The following is a 16,479-nucleotide window of genomic DNA, read 5'->3' on the forward strand; positions in this document are numbered from 1 at the left end:
GCCGACTGCATAACGGTTTGCTGCAGGACACGCCCCTGAAGACGCGCTACTGTTTATAAGCAGTCCGAAGGCATCATGTAGCCAAGAAGAGCTGGGCAGTCCAGTCCTACACATAATACTGCCCCTTAATAATAAAGTCATCATTGACTTCTACAGAAAACACCAGGACACAAACTCCCTGATTTGTATATTGATATATTTAAAAGTTTGGCGGAGGAAAAAACATGGATTTGCCGGATATTCCTTTCCCTCTGTCCTCCACAGATGACTTCTATGATGACCCTTGTTTTAACACCAGCGACATGCACTTCTTTGAGGACCTTGACCCAAGACTCGTGCACGTCAGTCTCCTAAAGTCGGAAGACAGCCACCACAACGAGGACGAGCACATCCGGGCGCCGAGTGGACACCACCAGGCCGGCAGGTGTCTTCTATGGGCGTGCAAAGCCTGCAAGAGGAAGACCACGAACGCGGACCGCAGGAAAGCGGCTACCATGCGGGAGAGGCGACGACTCAGCAAAGTCAACGACGCGTTTGAGACACTGAAGCGATGTACCTCCACCAACCCCAACCAGAGGCTCCCAAAGGTGGAGATCCTCAGGAACGCCATCAGTTACATCGAGTCGCTGCAGGCCCTGCTGCGTGGAGGACAGGAGGACACTTACTTCCAGGTGCAAATGGATCCCTACAGCGGGGACTCGGACGCTTCCAGCCCTCGGTCCAACTGCTCCGACGGCATGGTAAGTTATAGAGTTTGACATGTGAGCCATAGCAGTAAAGCCTAGATCACACATAGCCTAGTAGACCCGGAAGATGTTTTTTGATGTTTTCTACCCCTTGCGATTCCACGGTTCGACATGATTGACTCTTGATATAAAATGTGACCCCACTATAATGATGTGTTAAACAGATGTGTCTCCTCCTGATTTTGTAGATGGATTTCAACGGTCCCCCATGTACAACGAAGAACTATGACAGCTCTTACTTTAAAGAAACGCCAAATGGTGAGTAGGTCCACTTCAAACCATCACAAATTGTTTGGTTTGTTCTTAATAAATGTAGCTATATCCTTCTGGCGCTTTCAAACTCCCAAGCAATTGAAAAGCTAAGAATGTAGGCAGTTGGACTTTTATTTTTGATACATTATTAATTATTTCCCACATGCCTGTGGGTCCACCTTCAAATCCATTTAATATATTAATTTATTAACATTATTCATTTTTTGTTTGTTTTCCTCATAGATTCCAAAAGCAAAAAATCGGTCATTTCCAGCCTGGACTGCCTCTCGAGCATCGTCCAGCGGATCACCACGGAGCCCGCGGCCAGCACTCACACGTGTCATGAGGGGTCGGAAGGCAGCCCCAGCCCTCCTCAGAGCGGCTCCGAGGACGCCAGCCCCTTGTCGTCTGACAGCTGCGGGACGACCTCTGGGGACCCCAGCACAAACTACCAAGTGTTGTGAAGCCTACGAAACCTAAGCAGACTAATTTATTCCATGATTGCAAGCAAAGCTATATTCCTATTCTATTAGGATAAACGTAGGTGGCCCCAAAGTCACACGTAAGTAAGAATTAAGACACTTCCTAATGCCCAAGTCCTTTTTCTGAAGCAGTAAGCCTACAAACGAAACGCCTACTGAAATCCAAAGTTTGAGTAGCATGGCAATGGCTGTATTGTGAACGCTGGCACAGGCCTACCAGCAGAAAAGCGCATCATGTAGCCTATTTCAGAGGAAAGCAGCCGAACTATGCCGTCTATCCGCCTTCCTGGGGCTGTTAACGTGAGCCTATGCATTTACGTTTGGCACGTCTGCAAGATAAATGGAAGATACCAAAGAATCAGGCGCCGTTGTTTAAAACATGCCATCTTGAGCCTACTGACCGATTGAGAGAAACGAAGCGGACCATTTTGTACCATTGTAAAAACAATTCTAAAAAAGAAAAGAAAATGCTGATAAAAAGCAAGCTCATCAAAGTTCCCAAACACCCCTAAATATGGTTTAGAGATGCTTGATACATTGTTTCAAACGTTTAAAATGTTTATATATTTATTACGTGTGAATGTTATTTCAATAAAAATATTTATATATTTTAAATTCTGGTGTTTTTGTCCGAGTTGACTGCGAAAGCGCGCCAACAAATTCTGCTCTTCATGAGATTCTAGCGTTTTCTTTGAAAATATCTGCAATGCAGTACAAACAAGACAATATTCAAATGCTTACCAACTGCCTTCGATCAAAAGAAAAGTATGCTTTGAATTTTTTGGTTTGGAAAAAGCCACGGAAATCAACGAATAGCCTATTTAGTTCATAACAATTTAGGCTATAGGCCTATCAAACCAAATAATTATCCAAAAGGCCCGTCCAAGCAGGAATGCAATTGGTTATCCTATTTATTTAACTGAGACATTTTTAGCGAGATTGTTAGCCTTGTGTAGGCTAGATTACAGATTTTTATTTTATTTTGATTAAATAGGCCTATGTTTGGGTATCGTACAAATGTACAAAATAAGAAACCATGTTGGAGCCTATTATAGCAGTATTCTAGAGCGTTAGAGTGTACAATATGGTTCAACAACTTTTTTGAAAGCTTTAAGTGGCTTCCTTTTTTGTAATAATAATGATTGTAATAATAATAACAATTATGTAGACCTATGTGTAATATATTGACAAAAAAAAAAATCATCAATCATTAATCACAAATCAAAGGTGAATTTCTCCTCATACACACACATTCAGACCCCGTGTTCTGTATGAGGGAGTTTATTGCGCTGTAAAGGGCAGAGCTACAAGTCAGCTGGAGGGTCAGTCACATGTATTTACAAAAAAAATCAGAATATAACAGCGGTCCGGTATTGAGGAACAATAGAAATAAGGGACTTCAGTTTAATAATAGATATTGTCGTAGAACATAATAATAAGACGGTAAGAGCAGTCCAGTGTATGTTCTTTGCACAGATCTCGCCTGGTCCTGCGGGGCCTGGTGATCGCGAGGCCTCTTCCCCAGCGGCGGAGCATGGCTCTACTTCCTGCGGCGGGCTGCGGCTCCCTTCTTGCTGCTGCAAGGCGCCAATGGCGCGAAAAAAGGTGTTAGCAATGCTATACCGAAGTGCCACCTAGCGCCATTCCACAGTTACAACCAGCAGAGCCAGGGAAAGAAACACCACTATAAATAGGCTAGTATCCACCAATAACACCAGACTATATATCTACCGTTTATTTAGTGAAATGTTTAATGAATGCTTAAATTACGCCTACATACGTAGGCAATTACAAATGCATGACGTTTAAAAGGATATCCTCCATAAGAAATAAAAGAAAAAATATGTAAAAGGAATATGGTTATTGGTTACCTCAGATTCCCACCAATTGGCGACAATTTCACAGCTTATATAGAATATTGCTATAATGGGACAGTGGGGAAGTATATTTACATATTTCTAATAATAAAGTGTTTTTTGTTGTTTCATTGGTAAAAATAACTAAATAAGAAAATTCTGTAGGCCTATTACGCAAAGAGTAATGTATCATATATGATCTCTGCAGGATTTCCTCTGATTATTGGAAAAGAGGTGTGATTGTTTTCCCACCAGTTGGACACAGCATACATTGTGTAACCAATAAGTGTGTGTCAAGTTCCCTTTTGTAGCTATATCTGGAGACATTTCCTTATCATGGGTTGTGAAGTGGCGTCCATGTGGAGGAGTGACTTACTGTTTCTGCAGCTCGTCAATACGGTTTCTGAGAGAGATGACCTGTACGACAGATGGTTATTCACACAACTGTACAATACACTGTTTGAGCCTGACATCACCAGAACAAACAGATATATAGACAGACAGATAGAGATAGAGACAGACAGACAGACAGACAGACAGACAGACAGACAGACAGACAGACAGACAGACAGACAGACAGACAGACAGACAGACAGACAGACAGACAGATAATATAGATAGATAGACAGATAGATAGACTGATAGATAGACAGATATATATAGATAGACAGATGGACGGATAGACGGATAGACAGATGGACGGATGGACGGATAAACAGATAGACAGACAGACAGACAGACAGACAGACAGACAGACAGACAGACAGACAGACAGACAGACAGACAGACAGACAGACAGACAGACAGACAGACCTCATATCTCTGCCTGTTCAGTTTCTCCAGGCAGTCATACTTGTCAGACGCCAAGTTATGCTTTGCTTCCCACAGCTCCTGTGCCCTTTCTCTGTTGAGCAAAATAAAAGTTAGACATACAGCGAATGTATACCCTATTCTTTCAGTCCTTTAATGTCTTGTTTTTATTTTCCTGCAGCATAGATGCGTCCAGTGGAGACCAGACTTAACCAGAGATTCCAGGGTTCATGTACCCTATTTGTGTGTGTGTGTGTGTGTGTGTGTGTGTGTGTGTGTGTGTGTGTGTGTGTGTGTGTGTGTGTGTGTGTGTGTGTGTGTGTGTGTGTGTGTGTGTGTGTGTGTGTGTGTGAATGCGTCGGCCACCTTAGCTTGTCATCACTCAGTTGGTCGATGTTGAGCGGTTTGCATCTCTCCGAAAGGATCTTCTTCTTCTTCTCTCTTTCCGTCTGCCTCTTCCCTCTCTTCTGCTCAGCCTGCAACATGACACCATCCCCCCACCCACGGAGTCAGCCAGTGCACACCCCTACTGAGATTCACTGTTGTTGCTTAATGGTGTGTGTGTGTGTGTGTGTGTGTGTGTGTGTGTGTGTGTGTGTGTGTGTGTGGTGTGTGGGTGTGTGGGTGTTTTTTTGTGTGTGTGTGTGTGGGGGGGGGGGGGGGGGGGGGGGGGGGGGTGAGAACCTTTTGATTATGCAGGAATCTGTCTTTAACAGCTATATCTTATGGACTAATCCTAATAATCCTAATAATTCATATTATTTATATAGTGTTTGTCAGGACAAGCTAAGCACCTTGCATATAGTGAGTATGTTTGTGTGTGTGTGTGTGTTTAAATGGGGGTGTCCATGCTGGTCCTTTACCTTCTGCAGGTGACCACTGTATCCAGACCCCATGTTTGTCAGGGCGGACTTCTTCTTTGCATCGTCCTCAGCCTTCCTCTGTGCCTCAGCATCCTCCTTCCTGATCCTCTCGGTCTTTCACGACAAACGATCACACAAAAAAAGTGAGGGCATGACGAAGAATGTTTGGGGTGTGGACGGCAGCAGGAGATGGTTGATGGCCGGATATACCTCTCGTCTGGCCTGCCGTTCTCTGTCCTTCTCAGAGCGAACTCTCTGCTGCTCGGCCCTCTCAGCCCGACGCTTCTCCTGTGCACACCACACCAGACCACAGGGTTAAATAAGTGAGGGTAAGATGGGGCTTTCGTTGAGCCCAGATGGGAAATGTGTCCGCCATAGCAGCCGGTACAGGTCCGTAGCAGAATAAAAAAAGGGATACAAATAGAATACAAATTCAAGAGAAATACAAAAACTACAAATAAAGAGAATATGTCTATCTACACATTGAGAGTTGTAGTATAGTAGTTGTCAAATAAAAAAAAAGAAGTCTAGATTATGGAGTTGCCCAAATTATAGCTTTCCTCCATTTACAGACAAGTGTTTATTTGATCATAAATTAATCTGAAGCAACAACCAAGTTTAAAGAGTTGATCTTCATGCACACTTGACGTTGAAAACGCACTATTCTTGATTTCAGGGCAATGAGTTCCTCTTCCTCCTGCTTCCTGTGCTCAAAGTGATCGTCGATCAGGGTCTGCAGCTCAACCAGGTCCTTGTTTTGGCGTTTCTTTTGGATGTCCTAGAGCAGAATACCAATCAAAGTTTAGCCACCGTGGTCAAGTTGACCACCAAGTTTACATGACAAGTGTGAGTGTGAGAGACTAGGGATAAGTAGTGCACGCATAGAAGCTTGGGCTGTCTAGGAGACATGCTTCCCAGACACAAGGCAAGGACAATGTCAGCGATTACATACCTGTTACACAAGCAGTAGTTTTCTGATTATGAAGATTATTTATTTGTAGATATTTAGTAGCCCCAGATTTTGGTCAGAGCCATTGTAGCTACATGTCTTTGCCTTTATAATTATGTAAATGTACTTGATAGAAGTGAGCATTATTTATCCAGCAGTAAGCTTTTTATGGCAAAATAAACCAAAATGGGTCAAAATTACATTTAATTAAATTGTACTTACATCAAAGTCAACTTTGTCGCCATCAGGTATCTTTGGCGCACTGGGTCTAATAAAAGTATTATGTAAGACTTAATTATGTAAATTCATCTGAGATCGACTTTGAGACATGTTTTTAGTATCTTTGCATGTACATTCCCCATGACAGCTGCTTAACAAAGTCCACTCACTTGAACTTTGGCTTTTCCTCTGTCCAGCATTAACACGTCAAAGAAAGGAGACAAAAGTTACAATTGTAAGAAAACCAAAATATATTCTGTTGAGAACAGCATGATATGAGGAGTTTGGTTAGTGATGGGGAAATACAAACACAGTTACATTCAAGGACTGTAAGAGACAATTTCACACTACAAGGACAGAATTACATTTGATAACATACGGTCAATTCAAAAGGCGAACATTCCACTGAATAACCTGTTTCATAAACAGCACTAGACTTTGTTGAGTAAGTTAAAATACCCTTAACATACTTCAGAAAGTAAAATAATGTTTAGGTTATGTTAATAGGTTTATTTTGTATGTTTCACTCATATTGTAATGACTTCCCTTCTAAATGTTATTGTTTTTCCGTGAGTTAGTATTTCAAAAAAATCTATATCTAACATACCTCCAGTATGCTAGTATGAATAACTAGGCCTACATGGTGACTGGTATTACTTTGTTTTATTTGTATGCAATTCATAAAGTTTAGTTTTTTGTTTGTTTTTTGTTCAAATAAACCAAAATACCCGACTGTTAATATTATCCTTTCATTAAATTAAAAGGATTTATTGTTATTAAAGGCTAACTTCAAGATTTTTCAACGTATTTTCCCATCATTTGGGGTCTAAGGAACAAATGCCGACAACACTTTTTGATATTGATCCAGTATTGAGCATGAACCCAGCAGCCGTAACCCGCAAAACAGGCTGCTATGTTATCCTTTGGGGCTATAGTGCCCTTTCAAAATACGTACTCTAAAAGTCTGTTTTTGCCACCGACTCTATAAAACAACAACCTTGTTTTTGTGACTGACTAAGTCTTGTGCTCTAAGTCTCAAGGAGAACCCCTGCAAGAGTTTGGTTGTGGCAGGAATGGAAGGGTAGAAACGTGACTTCGATTTGGAGAGAGGACTGCTATAGTTGCAATGGTTTGTTCTGATGGACTACAGAAAGCATAGCTTAGTTAGCTAAAATGTTTTGGTGAAGGAGGATTGAGATAGCAACGACGAAAAGGAAATTTCCTTCAACAACGCAACATGAGATTTAAGAGAAACTTTGTTGGACTCTGTAAGAAACATTCCAGATCAAGCGAAAAGTAAGAAGAAGGAAAAAAAAACGTTATAGCTCCCTGTCAGGATCCTTTTCCATAATGTTGTCAGACACTAAAAATGACAACCTGAGCCTGTGTCAGTGGCAAGAACAAGCACTTTAAGATTACTTACATTGACGGAGCACTAATGCAACAAAGGATTGCATTCTTGCATGTTTCACGAATTACCAGTGCAGTGTCTCACTACTTGACCAATTTCAAAAATTGGACAATTGCATGAGTCCTGTACACCTTGAGCAAAAAGAGTCCGGGTTGAAGAAATCCCGGTTATCCTTTAACTACATTACCTTTGTTATTAGCATATTAAGCTGGGGTCAACTCATTCATAAACATGGGGGAAAGAAAAACCACGAGATTCACAAGCAAGGCAAACAGCGACTCAGCAAAAAATACAAAATACCATCTTGATCTCCTTCCTCCCCTGGTGGCGTACGAGTCATGCAAATGGAATGAAATCAAACAAAAAAACAGAGAAGAAGCAGAGCACAGATGAGCATTGGGATCTGCAGCGAGTCCCCAAGATTAATGAAAATGATCACACTGGTTTTATGAAACTCTGCTCCGCTGACACAGTCCAATTCTACAAACAAACCAGTTTAAAGTTTCTGTGGACCCTGTTCACATAGGGATCCTCATAGGGCAACACAGGTGTAGCTCATGAAATGTATTATGGGCCTGCTGATTTTACGTAACCAGAGCACGGCTGGTATACTTATCTTCACTAGTTTAGTCTACCACCCGTTCCCTGGTATATAACAAGAGCAGCCCCATAGAACCTACAGGTACATTGTGTAGCTGTGTTGGTTCTATGATGATGCCTCTGTGAAAGTGTCAGCTGCAACGCTTACGGGACCAACAAAAGCTATACCACTGTGCCTCGGAAGGTCCGGTGAAAGTTGCCAGGCCAACAGTGTAGCAGATTGATGGGTTGCTTAATATGTAGAAGTATATACACATACCTTCCTCTTCATAGGCCTCTGCATGCAGCAAGCACCCAAAGCAAGAGCAGAAGATATGTCATTAGTTACATGAGCACGGGCACTGGACAAAGCCACCAGCACTGCACAGCAATAACCTGTCCACTGTCAAGTACAGAGTCTCTCAAGCGCATGGGCACAGAGAGAGCTGTACATATTAGTTTGCTAGAACAGTGGTAGCCACTGAAAGTCATCACTTCTTTGATTTGTTTGTTTTTGGGTCAGGGACAGGGAAGCTGTGGTTGATGATGGCTAGAATGAAACAAAACAGCTTTACAGTGGCTATGACTGTGGGTAAATACAGCTTGGGAAAAACATAAAAGCATTATTGCACAAATAAATAGAATTATAACAAAACATTTAAATAAAGCTCCTGATCGACCCGCAACAGAGGTAAATGCTTTGCACTAGACAGAGATAAACGGTCACAAACATCTTCCATCATCACGTTCTCCTCCCATTATGAAAACAGATATAAACTGATAAAAGACAAGGAAATGGTCTGATATGATTTGAATGTCTCTTTTGGCCTTTTTCAAGTGACATTCAAATCAGGTTTGAATAAGGTGTTGCAAAAAAAACAACCAACCTTATCCTAAAAAAATATATGAGGTTCGTCTGAACAAATCCTATATTTTTAAATAATAAAATGAAGAACGCATGTCAATGGGATTTTCTTATGAGTGAAGAATGGAAGGCAATTCGTTAAAAAAGTTTACCTTCTTTTCCTCCATATAACATTATTTAGAAATTAAATATGAAAAATATCTTGTTGTTTAATATTCTAGCCATTTCTTTATACAACAAAAACCTTTGTCAACCCCTCTTAGGGGGAACGAGAGGCAGGAAAAACAAAGAGTATGATTAGCTTTATGGTAGACTTACTACTGATGGGACTTTTGTCTTTTTTTTTGTCTCATCGTTAAACATGTTTTAACGAAATGCACATTGCCACCTTCTTAATTTGTCTGATATGAAGAATGGCAACACAAGAAGGAAGTGGCTATAGAGCCAGGGCTATGGACACTTCCAGGCTAGGCTCGGTTCTGTCTACAACAGAAGTGGATCGCCAGTCTATTTTGGAGCTGGAAAGGGGGTGTTTTGTGGGGTGGGTGAATGTCTTTTAGCCACAAAAGATCAACATACCTTCCTCCTCATGCACCACCTCCTCCTCCTCCACCTCTGCCACTGGCTCTGGGTCGGCCTCCACCTCGGCCTCGGCCTCAGCCTCTACCTCGGCCTCGGCCTCAGGTGCCACCTCTACCTCTACTTCCTCATCTTGGGCTACAGCCACGCACAGCATGCACCACGCCACCAGGGTGAGGAAGGGGGGATCGGGAAAAGGCCATACACACAAAGGAGATGTCACAGAAGGATGTGTTGTGGTCCGAGGCGTTAGAGGACAGAGAAACAGAGAAATGGCTTCAGTGACGCAGGGGATGGATGGATGGATGGATGTGTGCGATTGGATGTGGGAAGGAGGGATGGGGGTGGGGGCTGGGGGGGGTTGGAGCGCAGCAGTGATGCTGAGAACAATAGAGAAAGAGAGAGAGACAGACAGATGGATGGACAGAAGAGAGACGCAGATCATGAAGTACATGGCGATGGATGGAGGAGAGTCAATGAGATCTCATTGACAGGATGTGAAAACGGGCTCATTTCCTTGACTGGAGATACTAGTGTTGAAGAAACAAACCATGCAGACGTTAAATTAAAAGATCAAGGAAAACACATGAGGCAATTATATATGATCACGAAAACCCAAAGTGTAGATGTTTTTGGGAGGGAATTAAGGATGCAAGTTCAGTATGTGAGCTATAATGAATTAATAAATACCAGAATTAAAAAGTTTTCTCAGATATAGATTTATTAAGCATGAAAGCACATACAGGATTTTTTCTTAAAATATGTTTATACATATATATAGTTAATCGTAATTATCTACTATATATGTGATCTTATTACAGACTACAATGCAGAAGGGGTGGTTTTGTTATAGATGGCATATCATACTTTCATATCATACAAAGACTACAGCAGATTGATAAGCATAAATAAAAAATAGCTGAAATGTCAAGGCTTGTAGGATCAAACACATGCCATATTATTTTGCTGGCTTGGCATTGATGAAAAATTAGTAAAATAATAAATATAGCAATATGGATCAATACGGTTTACCTTCCTCTTCTTTTGTTTTGAGAAACAAATGGGTGGTGGAAGAAAACATGAACATCACATTATGTTGGAAATGCTTATTCAAACATGAATGAGATGCTGTTATCATCATCAATATTTAGATATCGATATCTTTTAGATATCGATATCTAAAGCCACTGCCTGTTATTCCGATTGACCGAACTTCATTCACTTGTAGATAAAATGTTGCATTTCACTTTTGTAATCTATTAACCCCACTGTAACAGCATATTCATCTATCTCACCACATAGGGGAGACATTGTTTAAGCTTGAACCAGATCTGTGCTTCATTTCATTGGTAGGGCATCATAAAATATATTTATTCAATTAAATAAACACTGAATGTGTTAATATTTTATTCTCTCAGTTTTGTGTCAATAGTCTATTTTATCTTATTGATTGCAGTTTTCAATGCGCTTCTCTATAGTTTACATTGGTGCCAGTGTGGTGTGGTCCACACAGTTTAGGCCTATGAAGAAGTACTGTAAAAATAGAGAGCTTTGCAGCGTCAATCCCACAGAGATATAATAGGAACGATGACTCCTCCCCATAGAGTCTGTAGGACTGACACTTTGGTGGTTATATACAAATGAAGCCCTAGTAGCCCTGTCTTATATAATAATGAAATTATTATAACTAAATAGCTAGAAATTAAACTAATTTCTATAAATTGTATATTTTACACTTACCCTCCATCTGATCCCTGAAATATGAAGAACAAGACAGTTTAAGGGCAAAATACATAATTGTATGCAGACACAGCTTAAACTAACGTTCATGAATCATGGCTTAATACTCACTGGTCCTCAGTGTCAGACATGGTGGCAAGATACTATGCACCTTAATGGAAAGAAGAATACGATGAGCTTCAACTCTACCTATGCTGATGGGATCGGAATGGAAAATATAACATTTAACATTTATTATAAATCGGACGCCTCGCCGTCAATTGTGTCTGATGGTAAATTCATGTCAAGTAATTGTGCCAGTATCTAATTTACCAACAGTTCAAATAATAACATCACAATGTTTAACTCTGGTGATGATACACACTGTCAATTCAACAAGCACATTTAGTGTAACGCCAGTGCCACATATAACAGTCAAACTGAAAGAAAGAACTGAAAGGTTAAACGTTTCAATGACCTAGCATTTCCACATCCGAGCCTTTTGTTTTGAAGTCCCCCTCAGCCTTTTGTACAGCGACCCAGGGAGACACTCACTCTATTTGCCCTTCATTGTGATATATATATTTATAAAGTGTCTTTCAATGACTCATTCACACTTGGTGTTATCGCACAGCTGCAAAGGTCTTTGAGGATTACATGGGGATCGTATTTCTGACCATCAGCTGAGAGCCCGGTCCAAATAGCATCTCTAATCCCAGTTCGCAGCATCCATTCCTTGTCTAGCTCATCATATGGACAGGATTAGAGGAGCAGCTTCCACTGTTGGGTTTGGAGACTCTTCATAGCATCGGAAACCCAATCAGCGCAAGGAAATGTCCTTGTGTGAGGAATTGTCTTGGATGAATAGGCCTGTTAATAACTTTGAGTTTAGATTTACAACAACCATTGGCCTTGCTGTGTATCTTATTGCTGTATGAGGCTGACATTTGGTGCTGACATTTGGTGTGATTTTTTTTTATATCTTTCTTCGGAAGGCATAGAGAATGTCTGTGGCCTTTTGATGTCTAGGTCAAACATTCTTCTGTTTTATCCAGCCAAGGACGAACAAGTTGGGTCCTTAAATAACCAGAGGTGGTGAGTTTATTCAGCATCAAGTGCCAGGAGGCTGTTGTCAGATGGGCACCATGTGAGAGGCCTGCCCAGCCGAGTATGTCTCGGCAACATTGTCACCAGGATGGACAACAGTAGGCCAGTGCACTTAGATTTACTGTACCGACGTGCTGTTTATAACCACGCTCATGGCCTAGCAAAGAGGCATGTAATGGTGAGAATGATGGCCGTGATATTCTCTGTGAGCGATAAAGTGAGGAAGTTGTTGAGAGAGAACATTCGAGAATGATTGATTGATGACAATTTTTTAATATTTCTACTAGTATGAAAATGTATATAGGCCAATTGCTTCTTTTGGGTCCAGAAAAAGTCAAACCTCTACAATCAGAACTGTTTTAGCTCAGCAACTAATCACTGACTAAAGCCTTTAATTTGCATGGAGTAGTGACATAACACCAAGTCATCAACCTATTTCACTGTTGCACAGTGCTAATAATTCAACAATGTGATATGTTTAAGGACTAGCTCAACGGCCACATTGACGCTATTTAAGTTTGGAACCAAACAATGTACACGTAAGTGCCACATATAATGAATCCAACTTTTGTGTATTAAAACTTTAACCAACATTTGACAGTATTTAAACAGTGTTGTATTTGAATAATGATTTAAAACATCTTAGGCCTCATTACACACAAAATGAAGATTTAAAAAGTATTCCATAAAACCGTAATACCTCCATTCATTTAAATCAAAGGCAGTGATGTAAGACAACAGTCCTGAAAAAATTACCCAATAAAAGTTCTAACTTTCTCGGTACATAAACAGAATATGCCGTGCAGAATATATTTGAAATGTTCCACATTGTTACAACATTCGTTGCCTGCATATGCATGTCACATGCTAGATTCCGAGCCGTTGACAAGACTCAGGTGGGCTTGCATTGCAGCGAGTAGAATTGTAGTAATGATAAAAAACCCAATGGAATAAATAGCCTCAAACTCATCCTAATCTGTCATCGATGTTTCACAATTAACAAAACTATTTTACTGTAAGATAAGATAACTTTATGAATCCCAGAATGGGATGTTATAATTTAAATGTAATAATTGATATTCTAAAAGAAAAAGAAAAAAGCTAAAAAAATATGTAAATATCCTTAGGACCCTGCCTAAAGTCTAGTTGTCTTACCTCAGAGAGGGAGATGGGTGTAGGCGTCCCTGGTGATGCAGCTAGTCTGTAAGACCTGCAATGTATGCGCTCAGAACAAGTCCTAGTGTTATAGTGATACGTTAGCTCACAAGCCCCCCTTATTGGCTGGGGATGTGTGTGAGGTAGGGCTACCATGAACGGCTGCTGACATCTTTAGCTGGCCAGCTTTGCATAAGGAGAAGCCTGAAATGCTGTGGATAGTAGAAGAGGGCTCAGGTTGTGGAAAGGAGCAGCTGAGAAGCCTCTGTTTCTATATTTACAGGGAGACAAGGCAGCCAGGAATTATCATGGAGGGGTTAATCCAGCTGGGGTAGAGATGGGGAGTGGTCTTCACTGACAACCTGTGGTGACACATCAGATTGGCATCCAGGCAATGCCTCTGTGTTTCACGCCAGAAAACAGAGCGTGCAGATAACTTGCTGCCACTCAGCCCGCCAGTGAGTTGTTTAGTCAATCAGCTACATTATCAATCATTAGGTGTTTAGTGAGACAGGCACAAAGACTGTTTGTATTATTGTTAAATCAGTTAGTAGTAGTAAGTAGTCCATTATTTAGCATTGTACTAAATTCAGCAAAAACAATGGGATATTTGAAACCAAAAACGTAAATTAATAAGTTAAATATTTCCTACATTACTTATTGACACTGCAGTTATTGTATAAGAACAATGACTGAATTTGATGTATAAAGAATCGAGGAAGACCAAATTGATACAAGACGTGGCAGAGTGATACTTGAATAGTTTTTGCTACAGTGTTGACTAGTTAGCTGGTTAGCTAGTTAGTTGTCTAGGACATTTAAGCTGGAGAAGATCCTGCTTCCCACATGCATTATCATGACTGTCAGCACCATTTAGTGACAATCTTGTTCAAGGCAGGATAAGGTCGGGTTTCAAGACTCGAATCCTGAGGCTCAACAGTGGGGCTCAGGAGGGGGCAAACAGCTGGGACAGTCATAACCCATTACCCTTTGAATAATGCTGTGGAGTGAGTATGGTTGAGTCAGGTTGTTAAGACTCCGGGATGGGTGAGGCTGCACACCTGTGATGCATTGGGCAATCAATGCACAAAGGTCAAACCCATGACCAGCACAACACACACTCGAGTCAGAAGTGCAACAAACTCGTTTTAAACACCTGTCTATGTACTTGTCCTTGGAGATGCCGAGTTAAAGGTGATGTATTATACCACCAGGTGTGAGTGTGATTAGACCTTGCAAGCCTTTTTGAAAATCTGCCTCTTCTGACATCACATTTGGGCGAGTCCATCTAGAAGTATTAAAGATAGATGAGCAACCTTTGCTAAAGTCCAATCCAATCAAATCCAACTTTATTTGTTAAGCCCTTTAAAATAACCACCATTGACTAAAAGTGCCTTACAGAGTAATAAGTTAAAGACATCACAAATAAAAGACAAGAAAACAGCTCAACAGGACAACATAAATAAACAACAACAAGATACAAATATAAGATAAAAACATAAGTTAAAATTGCAATGTCTTCCTATGTGTCTGAGAGAAGAATTGGGTTTTTTGACAGGGCATTCTCAGTCTAAAACCAGACAGAGAAGAGTCCTCTCTGATGTGCTGAGGCAGATCTTTCCACAATTTTGGAGCCACAAACAGCAAAGGCACGATCCCCTCTGAGCTTCCGTTTTGTTCTGGGCACATTCAGGAGCAGCTGATCAGCTGACCTGGGAGAGCGAGTGGGTGTGTACAGGTGTAGAAGCTCATAGAGGTACTGTCACAAATGCCTTCCTGTGACACAATCCACAATGTTTACACACCAACTGATCTCCAACATCACAGGAAGGAGCTGGGCCCTGAAGACTGGTAAGGAAATCCAAAAGGTAGGGCTAGATGTTCAGTGTACTGGGTTCTATGTTCAATATGAACATAGATATGATTCCAATAGTACTAGATCTCAGGGTCCAAAACAGATTTCTCCAACCACTAGGGATTTAGGATGCTAACCGGCCGAAGGATGGATGCAGGACATTGATGCAGGCCTAGTTAACTCTCTTCATCTGAACTTCAAGGTAGCCATACTTCAACATTCCCATGTGGTGGCAGGGTATGGGCAGCTTCTGATTATGCCCGGGACAAGGTTCAAGGTTCTCCCCTTTCGAATTGTACATGACCCCTGACACCTGTGAAAGTTTTCTAGGCGCCCCAATGGCAGTTTAGATCTGCTGTAATTTGTTTTACTTATTTATGTTTATTTTCTTCAATATGCAAACCCCCCCAAAAAAACATAACATACAATTTCCACAAAAAGAACCGCAAACTCAGGGATAAATTTATTATTTAACGAATATGAAGGAGGTGTCAAACTTCTCAAATTAAACCGCCTTTCAAGTGGAATAAACTGCCTATAACTCACGAGCAGCATACTGTATTGGTGTGTGTGTGTGTGTGTGTGTGTGTGTGTGTGTGTGTGTGTGTGTGTGTGTGTGTGTGTGTGTGTGTGTGTGTGTGTGTGTGTGTGTGTGTGTGTGTGTGTGTGTCCTCTACATCTACTCAGCAATGGCAAACTGCCACTACAGCATCTTTAGTGCCATTCCTGTGGTTTTATAGTTTTGTGAAAAAGCGTATGACAGCAAACATCTGACACAATTATAGTTGCAAGCAGACATGGGATGGGGGGGGTTTCAGGAACAAGACATAATGAAGATTCTTTTATTTCTGTCCATGTGTTGGAGTGTAAAGCATCAAGTCGGCCCTCGTGCCCTTTTTTGGGCAGAATACAAACAATCAACAGTATACATTAAAGTCATAACAAACTCAGAAAACGCCACATCTTGCATCTCAACATTTTGCAAACCTCACAGTTGTGTGCTGCCAATCAAGTAAAGTCTGTGCAAACTTC

At 41.1% G+C, this 16,479-nt stretch overlaps 2 protein-coding genes and 1 long non-coding RNA gene across 5 annotated transcripts; 1 reads left to right on the plus strand and 2 right to left on the minus strand.

Moving 5' to 3' along the window:
* Nucleotides 1-80: 80 nt before the first annotated feature.
* LOC130403416 (myoblast determination protein 1 homolog 1-like) lies at nt 81-3,040 on the plus strand. Its single transcript, XM_056607762.1, has 3 exons — nt 81-740; nt 935-1,004; nt 1,242-3,040. The coding sequence occupies exons 1-3, from the start codon at nt 225-227 to the stop codon at nt 1,460-1,462; spliced, it is 807 nt and encodes a 268-aa protein (XP_056463737.1). The 5' UTR covers nt 81-224; the 3' UTR covers nt 1,463-3,040.
* LOC130403415 (troponin T, fast skeletal muscle-like) lies at nt 2,686-9,783 on the minus strand. Of its 3 annotated transcripts, XM_056607759.1 has the most exons (12): nt 9,612-9,783; nt 8,448-8,465; nt 7,889-7,909; nt 6,348-6,366; nt 6,181-6,226; nt 5,671-5,787; nt 5,220-5,297; nt 5,010-5,123; nt 4,513-4,622; nt 4,150-4,240; nt 3,713-3,753; nt 2,686-3,057 (listed from the first exon to the last, which is right to left on the minus strand). In XM_056607759.1, the coding sequence occupies exons 1-12, from the start codon at nt 9,766-9,768 to the stop codon at nt 3,021-3,023; spliced, it is 849 nt and encodes a 282-aa protein (XP_056463734.1). In that variant the 5' UTR covers nt 9,769-9,783; the 3' UTR covers nt 2,686-3,020. The 3 variants fall into 3 exon arrangements, with proteins under 3 accessions (XP_056463734.1, XP_056463735.1, XP_056463736.1); XM_056607760.1 differs by lacking the exon at nt 7,889-7,909; XM_056607761.1 differs by lacking the exons at nt 7,889-7,909; nt 8,448-8,465.
* Nucleotides 9,784-10,022: 239 nt separating this feature from the next.
* On the minus strand, nt 10,023-13,944 carry LOC130403417 (uncharacterized). The gene is made up of 3 exons (XR_008904101.1): nt 13,593-13,944; nt 11,463-11,502; nt 10,023-11,365 (listed from the first exon to the last, which is right to left on the minus strand). It is a non-coding gene; the product is annotated as an uncharacterized LOC130403417 (long non-coding RNA).
* Nucleotides 13,945-16,479: the final 2,535 nt, after the last annotated feature.

This window comes from Gadus chalcogrammus, chromosome 14 (assembly GCF_026213295.1).
Source record: "Gadus chalcogrammus isolate NIFS_2021 chromosome 14, NIFS_Gcha_1.0, whole genome shotgun sequence".
Taxonomy (NCBI): Eukaryota; Metazoa; Chordata; class Actinopteri; order Gadiformes; family Gadidae; genus Gadus; species Gadus chalcogrammus.

Bases quoted from the DNA above. Each gene is read 5' to 3' on its own strand.
- LOC130403416 (XM_056607762.1), top strand. From the start codon at position 225: ATGGATTTGCCGGATATTCCTTTCCCTCTGTCCTCCACAGATGACTTC. The intron at 741-934 runs GTAAGTTATAGA...CTGATTTTGTAG, and splicing joins CCAACTGCTCCGACGGCATG to ATGGATTTCAACGGTCCCCC. The intron at 1,005-1,241 runs GTGAGTAGGTCC...TTTTCCTCATAG, and splicing joins CTTTAAAGAAACGCCAAATG to ATTCCAAAAGCAAAAAATCG.
- LOC130403415 (XM_056607759.1), bottom strand. From the start codon at position 9,768: ATGCTGTGCGTGGCTGTAGCCCAAGATGAGGAAGTAGAGGTAGAGGTG. The intron at 5,298-5,670 runs GTGCGTTTTCAA...TGGTGTGCACAG, and splicing joins TTGCCCTGAAATCAAGAATA to GAGAAGCGTCGGGCTGAGAG. The intron at 4,623-5,009 runs GTAAAGGACCAG...GTCATGTTGCAG, and splicing joins ACAGTGGTCACCTGCAGAAG to GCTGAGCAGAAGAGAGGGAA.